The following is a 14,154-nucleotide window of genomic DNA, read 5'->3' on the forward strand; positions in this document are numbered from 1 at the left end:
TGTTCCATACCTCTAATCATTTTTGTTGTACTTCTCTCACTTTTTCTAATTCTAATGTATCTTTTTTGAGATGAGGCGACCAGAATTGCACACAGTGTTCAAGGTGTTGGTATACCAGGGATTTATATAGTGACATTATATTTTCTATCTTATTATCGAGCCCTTTCCTAATGGCTCCTAACATTGTTAGCTTTTTTGACTGCTGCTGCACATTGAGCAGATGTTTTCAGAGAACTATCCAAGATTTCTTTCTTGAGTCGTAATAACTAATTTAGACCCCATCATTCTGTATGTATAGTTAGGATTATTTATTTACTTTGCATTTATCAACACTGAATTTCATCTGCCATTTTGTCACCCAGTTTAGCGAGACCCCTTTGTAACTTCGCAGTCAGTTTTGGACTTAACTATTGTGAATAATTTTGTATTGTCCTTAAATTTTGCCACCTCACTGTTCACCTCTTTTTCCAGATCATTTATGAATAGACTGACAGCACAAGTACCAGTATAGATCCTTGGGGGACCCCACTATTTACCTCTCTCCATTGTGAAAACTGACCATTTAGTCCTACCCTTTGTTTCCTATCGTTTTACCAGTTTCTGAGCCATGAGAGGACCTTCCCTCTTATCACATGACTGCTAAGTTTGTTTCAGAGCCTTTCATGAGGGACCTTGTCTGTAAGACTTTCTGAATGTGCAGGTGTACTATATTGACTGGATCACCCTTGTCCATCTTTACTGACTGGCCAAAGAATTCTAATAGATTGGTGAGGCATGATTTCCCTTTACAAAAGAGCTACTGACTCTTCTCAAACACACTGTGTTTATCACTGTGTCTGATAATTTTATTCTTTACTGTAGTCTAAACAATTTGCATGTTATGGAAGTTAGGCCTGTAATTGCCAGGATCACCTCTGGGGACCACTGTTTCCCCTAAGCTGTGCGCGTGTGCACATAGATCTTAAACCCCGCACACACAGAGAAACACCGTGCACTCCAGCTTTGGCTTTTTTTTTTTTTTTTGCTTCGGTGGCGGCACTCCGTCTTTTTTTTTTTCGTTTGGCGGTGGCACAGACGAAATTTTTTGCGCACACGGCCTGTTAAAAATTAGAGGGAACATTGCTGGGGACATTTTTAAAATAGGCGTTACAATAGTTATCCTCCCGTCATCTGGTACTGAGGCTGATTTAAGCAACAGATTGCATACCATAGTTAGTAGTTACCCTGGAAGGTTAAAAAGTAGAAAAAAATCACTTTAAAAGTATGTTTGTTTACCTTCCACTTGTATATTTGACTGGTCTACTAAAATCGGAAACGTAGCTTCATGGGAAGAAATTTCATTCTCATCAACATCAACACTAGGAGATACTGGAAGCTGTCCCTGGATGAAAATATCACAGAGAAGTAACCATATTAACATCCTAAAAACAGACCATGAACATTTGCAAGCATGCAAGCGCATGTGACACATTTATAGCATTAACGCTCACACCAGTCCTTAGAATGATTGTTGCACAGAAATCTCTTAATATAATACTTAAATCACAATCACTTAGGTCACAACAAGGTAATAGTCCCTCTATTTTGCTCAGTTAATAAGTCTGTAAAAGCACCTTATCTTTCACTTATTACATACAGTATCTAAACTCACCGTTTATACATAAAACATATATACAATATATCTCAACCTGTTCAATAAAATTACTGTGTGCATATTTAGGGAATCAAGAATATAATATACCTTAAGATTGTATTGTCTGAGCTGTTTTACCTGTCAACTACATACCAGCACTCCGTACACTTCTCTCTTCCCTTTCACTGACTACCCTCTCTCTGCTTCACCTAAGGGTATTTTTTGCTTCCTTTCACAGACATAGCATTTTGCTGCTTCTCATCTACTCTGTTACTTTTCTTTCTGTCTGTTAAATTTTTAATATCATTTTGGCACAAAGCTCCAAATTGCACTCTACATGTGCCCTAGGAGTGTTAAACTGCTCTCTCTCATAGGCAGAGAAAATCCAAATCCACAACATGGAAAAATCTACTGGTATCAAAGATACGGGGTCTTTCTGATAACTCCTGTACGATTCACAATCTCTCAGTCTCTAGGCATGCTGTCATGGATCCACAGGATCTGGTGAATGCTCAGCTTGTAACCAGTCCCTTGGGAGTGATTCCTTCAGTGTGCCAGGCCCTGAGGACCCACATGGTTCTGCAGGGGCAGGTCCCTAACCTCCAAGACAGGGCCTTCAGGCACTGCAAACCCTGTCTTTCTCCTTGGCTCCCTGCAGCACGTCCAGCCACGCCAGACTCCAATGGAAGGCTTGTACTGTACCCCTTCAACTCCCAGCGAGTATTTCCAGAGACAGCAGGCAGCCTACAGAATCTGCAAGTCCATAGGTTTGCAAAGACAGGCAAAGGTTAGCCATAGTCCAAACCATCTAAGCTAGTGCAAATGGACTCCATCTCTGTCCATCTCTCTCTCTCTTTTCTCACCGCAGGTGAGAGCAGTCAAACCTGAGTTCACAACCCCCGCCTGCCACTGCTTCTCACTGTTGAATGTAGATCATTCACTTTCTGGACCCTCTGTTGATCTGGGTTAATTTCAACCAGTACCTTACAACCCAGTCATTTCACCCAGATAAGGAAGTGACACATACACTTCATATCTCCTGTGCTGTTCCAAGAGCAGTGTTAACCCTTTTGCCCCTCACTGGGTGGGAATGCAAAGTACAGAGGGAAACTGAGGCACATATAGGAATCATAAACATATTACAAAAAATTTCCACTTCCTCACATAGGCATCTATCTGCTCATTACTGTGATACTGGAGCAGTATCTAAGCTTTAAATATTTGTAAAAGTGGTATTTCTTGTACTTCTAGTTTAAAAAGTAATCTTTATAACATACAGTAAATCAGTTCCTGTTTGACACTTGAATCTGCAATTAGACTGGATGAAACAATAACCCCAAAGAGATTTTGATTCTGAGGACTATGCATCCCTCATCACTTCAAGATTAGATTATTCAAATGTACTGTCAATGGGGCTACACTTTAAGGTATTTGGAAACATAAATTGGTGTGGCACATAGATGTCTGCATATTAAGTGATGCTACAAGCACAGAGAACATTATACTAACAGTCTGAGATCTGTACTGGCTTCCAACTAGTTTCCACGTAGAATTTTAAGTGTTTTTTCACCTGTAAAACGCTCAATGGTTTGGGTCCAGACTATCAGAGGGACCACCTGTCTCTTCAGGTAATACTGAAGCACACCGTGAACATCTGCAAAGATGCTCAAGCTAACAGCTCCATCTCTATGACAGGCCTTTGACTCTAACTCACCTCCCACCTACTCTGACAAAGGCCAGATTATTTGGCCTTCAGAGCCTGCTGCAGACGCTCATCTATTTCCCCAGGCTTTTCAGGGAAGAGTGGGTTGAAGGATGCGGTTGGGAATGGTTGAGTGCAAATTATTATTTAGTGGTGGTGGTTGCATTAGGACTTAACTTATTAAATGAGCTAAGTGTGCTATTAAAATGTGCTATATCATTTAGTGTCTTTGGGTGATGGAGGTTTTGGTTTTATTTATCCTTTTGTTTGTATATGTGCACAGAGCTTGAAAGGATGCTCTTAATATATCTTAGTAAATAAATAAGTAAATAGGTACTATGTTCACTCAGGTTTCAGAGTAGCAGCTGTGTTAGTCTGTATTCGCAAAAAGAAAAGGAGTACTTGTGGCACCTTAGAGACTAACAAATTTATTTGAGCATAAGCTGTAGCTCACGAAAGCTTATGCTCAAATAAATGTGTTAGTCTCTAAGATGCCACAAGTACTCCTTTTCTTTATGTTCACTCAGTTGTTCAAGTTTAAAGAAATGGAGTCTGCTATTTCTAATCATTATGTAGGTTTTTGAATAGCCTAAACTGATGTTCAATTTTGCCAGTATACTGTTTTGTAAAGTTTAACTATTTTTATACATCAATAAAAAGCTGGTAGGTCAACTTTCAGGCCAACCAGCCTTCACAGCGTCCCTTCCAGAAAATATATTTCAAATAAATGTAAAAATTTTTAAACTACTTTGAAACTGCAATTCTTTTATTTTAAACTTGATTTCACCCTATATTTTGTCATAAAAAAACCATAAAATATAGAAACAGCTCCACCTTATGGCCACGATTAGTGAATGTATCCTTTGGTGCCAGGACTCAAGACTCTCTTGCATTAAGAAATATACATAAAATGATGTCAACGTTTACATAAAGCAAAGGTGATGGAACTGATTCCTATTTCTGTTATACCAATGTCATTCAGAATTAATTCCACTTACGTCAATGGGGACGGACTAGTGTAAAAGAGGTGTGAAAGCAGAATCAGGAAATGGGGTGTAATGTGTAAATCAAACAAAAGTTTTCCAAGTTAAGTTGCAGATTGTTTTTTACTTGTTGGTGAATGAGAGAATCCTTCTATACCAGGTATCTGTAACTTTTCTAGCTGAACATATATATTTTCAATTCCTAATGTGTCTAAGCACAAAAGAGCCACTTACTTGGTTGCTAGAGATGATAGTCATAACATTCAATGCATACATTGTTTTAAATTTACCAGAAATTCAGGCAATTCTAATACATTAGGAACAAAATTTATTCTTTAGCTTACCTTTTGATTAATAAAAGTAGCAGTTTTGATGTTACTGATCATTAGGCTCCCTGAAATACCTTTATATGCAAGGTAACAAGTTATTTCCTACTATGTCTTGAGAAAATACTGCAAGAAACAGAATTATTTTTTTCCAAGATGGAATGACTCCAAATCCAAACAGGCAAGGAAAAGATTCACAGCCTGAAGTGGAGGAAATGAGAGAGGGGCCTTCCTCACACCAAAGAAACTGTCTGGGCTTCCAGTTATGAAGGAAAAAGAAAAGGAGTACTTGTGGCACCTTAGAGACTAACCAATTTATTTGAGCATAAGCTTTCGTGAGAAACAGCTCACTTCATCTGATGCATAAAGTGGAAAATGCAGTGAGGATGTTTTATAAACACAGACCATGAAAAAATGGGAGTTTATCACTTCAAAAGATTTTCTCTCCCCCCACCCCACTCTCCTGCTGGTAATAGCTTATCTAAAGTGATCACTCACCTTACAATGACAGGTTTCAGAGTAACAGCCGTGTTAGTCTGTATTCGCAAAAAGAAAAGGAGTACTTGTGGCACCTTAGAGACTAACCAATTTATTTATTTATTTAAATTGGTTAGTCTCTAAGGTGCCACAAGTACTCTTTTTCTCCTTACAATGTGTATGATAATCAAGGTGGGCCATTTCCAGCACAAATCCAGGGTTTAACAAGAATGTCTGAGGAACAGTGGGGGGGGGGGTGGTAGGAAAAAACTAGGGGAAATAGGTTTCAGAGGAACAGCCGTGTTAGTCTGTATTCGCAAAAAGAAAAGGAGGACTTGTGGCACCTTAGAGACTAACCAATTTATTTGAGCATGAGCTTTCGTGAGCTACAGCTCACTTCATCAGAGGGGAAATAGGTTACCTTGCATAATGACTTAACCATTCCCAGTCTCTATTCAAGCCTAAGTTAATTGTATCCAATTTGCAAATGAATTCCAATTCAACAGTCTCTCGCTGGAGTCTAGTTTTGAAGTTTTTCTGTTATAATATCGCAACTTTCATGTCTGTAATCGTGTGACCAGAGAGATTGAAGTGTTCTCCGACTGGTTTATGAATGCTATAATTCTTGACATCTGATTTGTCTCCATTTATTCTTTTATTCTTTTTGCGAATACAGACTGACACGGCTGCTACTCTGAAACCAGTTATGAAGGGTGGATCCTCCAGCTGGGGCTCATTAGAACAGGAAGAAATAAACAGAAGGTATTAGTACATGGATTTATTCCTTTTTGGGAAGAAAAAGAGGTTTAGGAGGCTCCTGGACTGGAACAAAACTCTCATGAAAAATCTGCTGTACAGAAAATCTTGATCCCAGGAGAAAACTGTGCTATCCTGTGGGGAAAACAGTAAGTGAGAAACTATTTTGTCCTTTTATTTTGGATCCGGTTAAGGGAAATCTTGACAGGTACCTTTACCCTTGATTAGGGCGGAAAATTCCCAGTTGTGGGTATATGGTGTCCTTAAAAGAGTAGGATGCTTTATTTTTTCTGCTGGTTAATAAATGCTCTGTGAAGCTATTTGATTTAATGTAACTTGGGAACAATCACACCTCCTTAGTGACAGGTTTGGGGTCCTGAGTGGCTAAAACTATGCTACCAACTCTTACTGTCCCTCCAGCTATAGGTAGGCCCATAAAAATAAGCAATTTTTAAGGTTGCCTGATACTTCCCATTATAAAACCATATTTTCAGTTATTCATAATTTTGTCAAACTTTATCCAATTGGGCTGAAATTTTCCAGACTCGATACCTGCCTCAGGTTGAATTTTATTGGAAAGTTTTATCTGAAGTTTCAACTGTTTCTGAGAACATGAAGAGGAAAAATGTTTTGACATTGAAAAAGGAGGCAACCTTTTCTCTGACAAGTTATATTGCCCTCATGTTTTCATGAGGGACTCTAGATCTGGCTGGGAGTGGGGGAAGAGGGTAGCCATTTTGTGAGGGACACGTCTTTTGATTTTCCTGTGATAACCCATCTAAATTTGGCCAAATTCTAAGTCTCTTAAAAATACTGGCTCACGTATGCTCAATAGAGATTTTTAAAGTTCAACTGCTAAAATTTCCAAATTTCCTCACTGTGCAGCTGACCAGAATGCACATGCACCATCCTCACAGACTGACTGAGCACGCTCCACCCCAGGGCTATAGGGGCAATGCAAGACTTCCCTTACAGTTGCTGCTTCCAGATATTCTGGGGTGGGCTCAGGCACTGGAACTGAGAGCAAAGATCCTGTCTCTCCTGCTCTCTCAGTGATTTCCTGCTGGCACCCAGGTAGCACAAAGGAGGAAGCTGCCTGACTCAAATGCAGAGGGGACAAGGGAAGGACCGGGGGAAGGAAAGGACTAGACTGGCAGAAGAAGCCAGGTGACACTGGGACTGGACTTGGGGATGGGGGAAGGCGATTGAAGTTGACAAAACACAAAGGCTGAAACGGGTTGGGCAAGGAGACTAGACTGTGTGTGAGATGGGGAGAGACTCAAAGCCAGATGGCTGGAGAGGGAGGGAGCACTGAGACTGAATGAGGAATGGGGAGGCTGGGAACAGCTGGACAAAGAGACTGGGCCTAGGAAGCAGTGGGAGTGTGTGTGGAAACAGATTTGACAAGGAGCGAGGGTTGTGGGGAGAACTGAGACTGGCTGGGAGAAGAAACTGGGACAAAGGAGCGAGGTGGGGGATAGAGACTGAGATTTGAATAAGAAGCCCAGAGAGTGGGGAGATGACTGGAGGCCAGAAAGATGGGAAAAAACAGATTGGATGAGGAGCTGGGATGGGGAGGAACACCGAGACTGGCTGAGCAAGGAGTCCTGGTGTGTGTGTGGGGAAGAGGGGCGGGAGACTGGGAACGGTGAGGGAGCATCAAAGGAGAATCTGGGATTGGAAAGGTGATAGGAATGGTTTAGGTAGAAGGGGTCAAGTTTGTAGGGTAAGGCAGGGACAGACAGAAGGGTCTGGGACCACTTGAGCCATTCCTCTCCAGAGCCTGAAATGGAATCCAAGATTTCAGAGTCTCATCATTCCTCTGCTGTCAGCAAACAGCTCTCAAACCCAATGGTAAAGTGTGTCACATCCCCCTCTATTGCTGGTCCACAGAGAGGATGACTTCTTACTATTATCAGTTACTCTGTTAGCTCAAATGATAGAGGTCTGTAAGGTGGGCTAAATGTTGCAACCCTGTTAATGACCCATGTGGGTGTCAGTATAATGCCATTTGGGTATCAATATGATGTGATTTCCATGTTTCGGGTTGTTTTTTAAAAACCTAGTTTTTGTATAATTTCTTATGTTGAAAAAATGTAATTGAAATTGTGACATTAAGCACTAAAGTTTAAGAAATGCCAGAATTAAGGTTACCTGTCCAACCTTAATTTGGCCTTGTTTGTAAACATTATGATACAGTCTTAAATCACATAATACTATTTTTTTCCACAGGACCCATGCCTCTTGCAGTCCACAAGCTGGACCTGCTTTGGAGATGAATCAAGGTAGCATAGTTGACTGTAAGATCCCTGCCTCATTTGTTGCACAAGTAGGAAAGGAGGCAGGGGAATGCAGGAAGAATAAGGATGGTCTCATGGTTAAGGCAGCTGAATGCTGGGCTGGAGAACTCAAGTCTATCCCTGCCTCTGGCATAGAATTCCTGTGTGATGCCAGGCAAGTCATACAAACCAATTTTCTCACAGCTGGTCATTAATTGTGTGTTTCTCATTTTCTGGGTGTCCCCCTTGATAGCCTGAGGTTTGGTTTGCAGAAGTGCTGAGCGCTCACAGTGGCAACTGAAGTCAATGGGAGCTGCACTTTGAACATACAAAGTATTATATAATGCTAAGATCTCTGAAAAATCAGGTCCTAGCCATCTCATATTGGGCACCCAAAATTAGAGGATGCTTTTGACCTTAACCTCTTTGTGCCTCAGCCCCTTATCTGTAAAATGGAGATAATATTACTTCTTCACATCACAGGCATGTTGTGAAGATAAATTAATGTTTGTGAAGCACTTGGACACAGTGATGAGCTCCATAGAAAAGCCCATAAGGAAACTAATAATTCGGCACAAGATTTGAATAGCACAGCAGTTCTCAAACCGTGGGTTGGAACCACGAAGTGGGTTGTGACCCTGTTTTAATGGAGTCGCCAGACTTGCTGGGGCCTGGGGCGGAAGCCAGAAGTCTGAGCCCCACCACACGGGGCTGAAGCCAAAGCCCGAGAGCTTCAGCCCTGGGGGGCAGGGCTAGGTTACAGCCCCCACCGCCCAGGGCTGAAGCCCTCAAGCTTCGTCTCTGCCCGCCTCAGGGGTGCAGGGCTGAACCGTCAGCTTCCACCACACCACTCCCCCTCCCGCCCGGGGTAGAAGGGCTCGGTCTTTGGTCCCCCTTCCTGGGGTCGTATAGTCATTTTTTTTGCCCTGGGAGGTCACGGTGGAATGAAGTTTGAGAAACCCTGAAATACAATACAGTAAATAAGACCCAAGACCACACATTGAACAATGAAAACAAAACAGTAAACAGCTGCTCATTAAATGATCACTGTTCATTCTGTGCCTCAAATGAGGTAAATGTCCTGTGGAAAAGAGAGTTTGTAACGTAATTAAAAACTGTATCATTGTGCACACAAGGCAGATGAATTCAGATTGCACAGGCAACCTTAATACTGGCACTACCTAATTTTTGAGTGGTTGATTTTGCACCAGTGATGTTCTTTTAATGTAGTTGTTTGTGTGTGTTTATATGTATACAACACACAAACATCCAAAGAAAAATCAATATTCCAATTTATTCCAATCCAGTTTATAATTCACATGACTTGAGCTCTCCAAGCCATTCCCCTCTACAGTATCAGTTTCATACTCACTGTACTGAACACCTCTATAAGCCAGCAGTGAAACTCTGGGGACAAATTTTCAATAAGAGCTTCTAATCTTACCAGTGTAAACAACTGAGGGTACAAATGACAGAGTTTAAATTGCTATCTGATTTGTGCCCACAAACATTTGCAGCTGTATATCACATTAACAGATACCTATAATCTGTCATTTGTGCCTGCAAAATTGCAGGTGTCAAATAAGGTTGGACTGCAGGCTCTGTAGAAAATTTTGCTTCCAAAATGTGGACTGAGGGTTGCATGCTTTGCTCAGCCAATTATGCATTCTCACTGAATGTAAAATAAGGTGCCAAAATACCACATATGTTCCCTGGCAACTTCTAAATAATTCTGATAGAAGAAACCCCAAAACCATCAGAAAAGTAAGTGGGTAACTGTGGATGTGTGAATGAAACTAACTTGGAGAACTCCAACCAGAGGTAAGTGAAGCATGAGGTAAGAATTAAAAATGAAAACTGGAAACTATGTGTATGAATAGTAGAAAAAAATATAATAACCCTTTTTCAGACATTCAGATTCTTACATTTTGTATTAAAATTTGAAAAAGCAACTAAGTGACCAACCTTTTGATTTTTGTAGGGAACAGCATAAATAGCATCATTGCTGAAGTTTTCCTCTCTTTTCGCTGTACTCTGATAGTTGTGCTCTGGCTCTTTTTCTGTCTCTGAAAGATATGTGTCCATGTCTTCATCTTCACAATGACTGTCTGACACTTCCAGCGATTGCACAGGAGATCTTTCACTATCATCATGCTTCCAATTGGGCCTGCAAATGGAGAACACTTTAAAATACAAAGCGATTATTTTCCAAAGAACGAAGGCTAGTAAAGCTGAAAAGATCACACTGAACATATATATCAGATGCAACAACAGATGCCCAAAAAAGACAACTAAATTCTTTAGCGGCAAACACAATGGTCCAGAATTTCAGTTGTTCACACTCTTGTTTATGCCAGTGAAATTGGAAATTTGCATCTCCCGCCTCTGGTAGTTAGACACATGAAACAGTGTATTTTTATGGGACTGCCAGATTGGGGACAGAGAAAGAGAGGTCTACCATTTCTACATATGGAGTAGTCTGTGGAGAATATAGTATGGGTCAAGGGAATTACCTTATGTGCAACTCAGATTATTCCCCAAGAATAATTGTGCAAATTGGAGTGAGTTGGCAAACATTCATGCACACATTTTTACTGGTATGCCTTGCTGCACTATTTAGTCTTTCCCCTCTGGAATATGTGGTTATAACACTGCCATATGTGAAAGAGAAAATGGGGGAAGGGGAATGGGTGCACTCTGGACTCAGTCAAGGACACTGAAGGGAAAAGATAAGTTTAAATGAGTAATTTCAGTGCTAGGGATTGAAAAGATTTCACATAACTCTTATTATGAGTACCACCATATTTTCAGATTTTACTTCCTATGTGAGGTGCTAGAACAGAAAGTGTACATTACCCCAGTTTGAGCTCAGTGACTGTGGCATAGGGCTCAATAAAACACTCTTGTTCCAAACAGCTGGTATCACTTTCAGAAAGCGATCGTTGACGAGGCTGGGGAATAGCAATGGTACGCCCAGTTAAAGTTGTCACTAGAATAGCTGCTGCTAGGGCAGATCTAGAAGAAAGCAAAATAAAACAGTGAAATAAAACACGCAGTAATGTATTCTCTATGGCTCAAAACTGTTATCTGTAACTTTTGTGAAGTACCTTCATTAATTAGGCAATAGCACAAAGTTTAAGATTTAACAATCATATAATAAAAAAAACTTAAAATATTAAAGGAACTGATTTAAACCACCAGTGCACAAAGATAGTTAAGGCATAAACTCAGCTATAACGAGGCACTGCAGAATTCTGTGTAAAATGTGTACCGTATCACACTTCATTACATCACATGCACAGAAATCTGTTACTTTCATGGACTTGCACATGTGAAACTGAGGGCAGAATCTGCCTCAAGCATTCCACAGTACCCAGTATCATCCGCAGGTGACATGTTGTAAGGAGTACCCCACATCCTTCAATGTAGTTGGTGGGCCTATATTCCCTACTCTGCTTCTGCTGTTGACTTTGAGGCTGGCAACTAATGCTGTAGGATTGTGAACTGGGATAAGGGAAAGGGAGTATATTTTGGGAGGATGGAGTTGAAGGGTGAGGAGAGGAAGGTGGAAAGAAAAAAACAATGGAATCAGAGAGTAAAAAAGGTGAAATAAAATCACAAGAAAACAGAGAACTTGAGAGCCAAAGAGAAGGTAGAATGAACTGGGATTGACTGAGGACATACTAGACACAGGAAGGAAACAGATGGGGACTGACACAGAAAGAAGACTGAAAAACAACCACAGGAGTGAGGGGAAATGTACAGAAAGGAGAGAGAGTGAACTGCAGTAGGGGACTAAAAATGGAAAGGAACAGAAAAATAACTTATAACATTTATACGGTGCAAATGGTATGCATTGCTAACTCAAAGGATGTTTTATTTAATTTTCTTACTTTCACACCTATTTTAGGAGCACCTGTTGAAGGGGTGACACTTTTAATTACATAATTATTTAATAAACTGTAAACTTTTTTTCCTTTAGTGTAGGGATATTAATGCATTCTTCACTTGAGGAGACCAGTACTTCTAAAGTCAGTCCTGACAGCACCTAAGTACAGTGAAGTAGGAAAGCTTTTGTTTTTTTTAATTGTTTTCCTTCAAACCAGCTTTTTGGTGTTAATTCAGTCATACAAACTTTTTTTCTTTTAGATTTTAATTTGGTTTCTAAATTCTGATTTAACTGAGGTTGCATTTTTTTGCAGTTACTTTAATAATAATCTTTTTAAAAATAATCTTATTCCACTCCTTGTGAAAAATTCCTCTCCCCAAATAAAAACCTACTACTTGATCATATACCTCTCATTTCAACATACATATGAGTAGCCCCAATGAACTCAACTTCTTTCATGTACACATGTTCACAGGGTCAGGCTGCCTACCTGTCTGCATGTTATGAACTGCAGGACTGGGGCCTTCTTTTGTACTGGTGGTCTTATTTAGGGCCTGTCATAAATATAAACAGAAGGGTAACCACCTTTCTGTATACATAACTATAAAATCCCTCCTGGCCAGATGCAAAACCCTTTCACCTGTAAAGGGTTAAGAAGCTAAGATAACCTCGTTGGCACCTGATCAAAATGACCAATGAGGAGACAAGATACTTTAAAAACTGGGGAGGGGGGAACAAAGGGTCTGTCTATCTGTGTGATGCTTTTGCTGGGAACAGAAATGCATTAGATTTCTTTTGTTTAATGTCTGGTAAAATAGCTGTGCTGAATGAAATGTATATTCCTGTTTTTATGTCCTTTTGTAACTTAAGGTTTTGCCTAGAGGGATTCTCTATGTTTTGAATCTGAATACCCTGTAAGGTATTTACCATCCTGATTTTTACAGAGTTGATTCTTTTACTTTTTCTTTAATTAAAAGTCTTCTTTTAAGAACCTGATTGCTTTTTCATTGTTCTTAAGATCCAAGTGTTTGGGTCTATGTTCACCTGTACAAATTGGTAAGGATTTTTATCAAGCCTTCCCCAGGAAAGGGAGTATAGGGCTTGGGGGAATATTTGTGGGGGGAAGATGTCTCCAAGTGGGCTCTTTCCCTGTTCTTTGTTTAACACGCTTGGGTAGTGGCAGCATAGGGTTCAAGGACAAGGCAAACTTTGTATCTTGAGGAAGTTTTTAACCTAAGCTGGTAAGAATAAGCTTAGGAGGTCTTTCATGCAGGTCTCCACATCTGTACCCTAGAGTTCAGGGTGGTGAAGGAACCTTGACAGGGCCTGATAATGCAGTCACTCTGTAAGTAAACTAAGGGGAATTTTGCCTGTGGGGAGGCAACAGCATCACGTTCTTAAACTTGAAGCTGTTGGATCAAGGACCTTTGTCTACATTTAGAATGCTTGATATGCTACTGGCCTTCATTAAATATTGAATATCCAGATCCTCAGTTTTCATGCAACAGATTTTTTGTACTGCTAGACTAACTACAAGAAAATGGAAACTCAAATAACCTCCATTAAAATTTGCTGTACTCTAATAACATCCGATGAAGTGAGCTGTAGCTCACGAAAGCTCATGCTCAAATAAATTGGTTAATCTCTAAGGTGCCACAAGTACTCCTTTTCTGTTTGCAAAGACAGACTAACATGGCTGTTACTCTGAAACCTCTAATAACACATTAAATTAACTTTTGTCAAAACTTAAAACAAGTGTCTTTTCGAATTGTCAAGAAATCATAGTGCTTCTCACACCTGTATTTAATCCTTGATTATATGAATTAAGAGGAATTCTGTTTGCCAGAAGCTGGGAATGAGCGATAGTGGATGGATCACTTGATGATTACCTGTTCTGTTCATTCCCTGTTCATTCATCACCTGTTCATTCATCTGGCACTGGTCAATGTCAGAAGACAGGCTACTGGGCTAGATGGACCTTTGGTCTGACCCAGTAGGGCCATTCTTATGTTCTTATGATAAGCTCCACTTAGACAAAAAATAGTCCAAATTAGACCTACTGCATGTAACAATTCCTAGTAATTTCAACAGGAGTTACATGTACATAAA

At 40.2% G+C, this 14,154-nt stretch overlaps 1 protein-coding gene across 4 annotated transcripts in view; it reads right to left on the minus strand.

The window, feature by feature from the left end:
* CEP89 (centrosomal protein 89) overlaps positions 1–14,154 on the minus strand; it is a 133,774-nt gene that overhangs the window by 117,014 nt on the left and 2,606 nt on the right. For all 4 annotated transcript variants that reach the window (XM_073307850.1, XM_073307847.1, XM_073307849.1 and 1 more), the window contains exons 3-5: positions 11,013–11,171; positions 10,122–10,323; positions 1,276–1,381 (exon numbers count right to left, since the gene is read on the minus strand). In XM_073307850.1, coding sequence (XP_073163951.1) covers positions 1,276–1,381; positions 10,122–10,323; positions 11,013–11,171 — 467 coding nt within the window. The remainder of the gene's footprint in view (positions 1–1,275; positions 1,382–10,121; positions 10,324–11,012; positions 11,172–14,154) is intronic.

This window comes from Lepidochelys kempii, chromosome 12, assembly GCF_965140265.1.
Source record: "Lepidochelys kempii isolate rLepKem1 chromosome 12, rLepKem1.hap2, whole genome shotgun sequence".
NCBI classification, from domain to species: Eukaryota; Metazoa; Chordata; order Testudines; family Cheloniidae; genus Lepidochelys; species Lepidochelys kempii.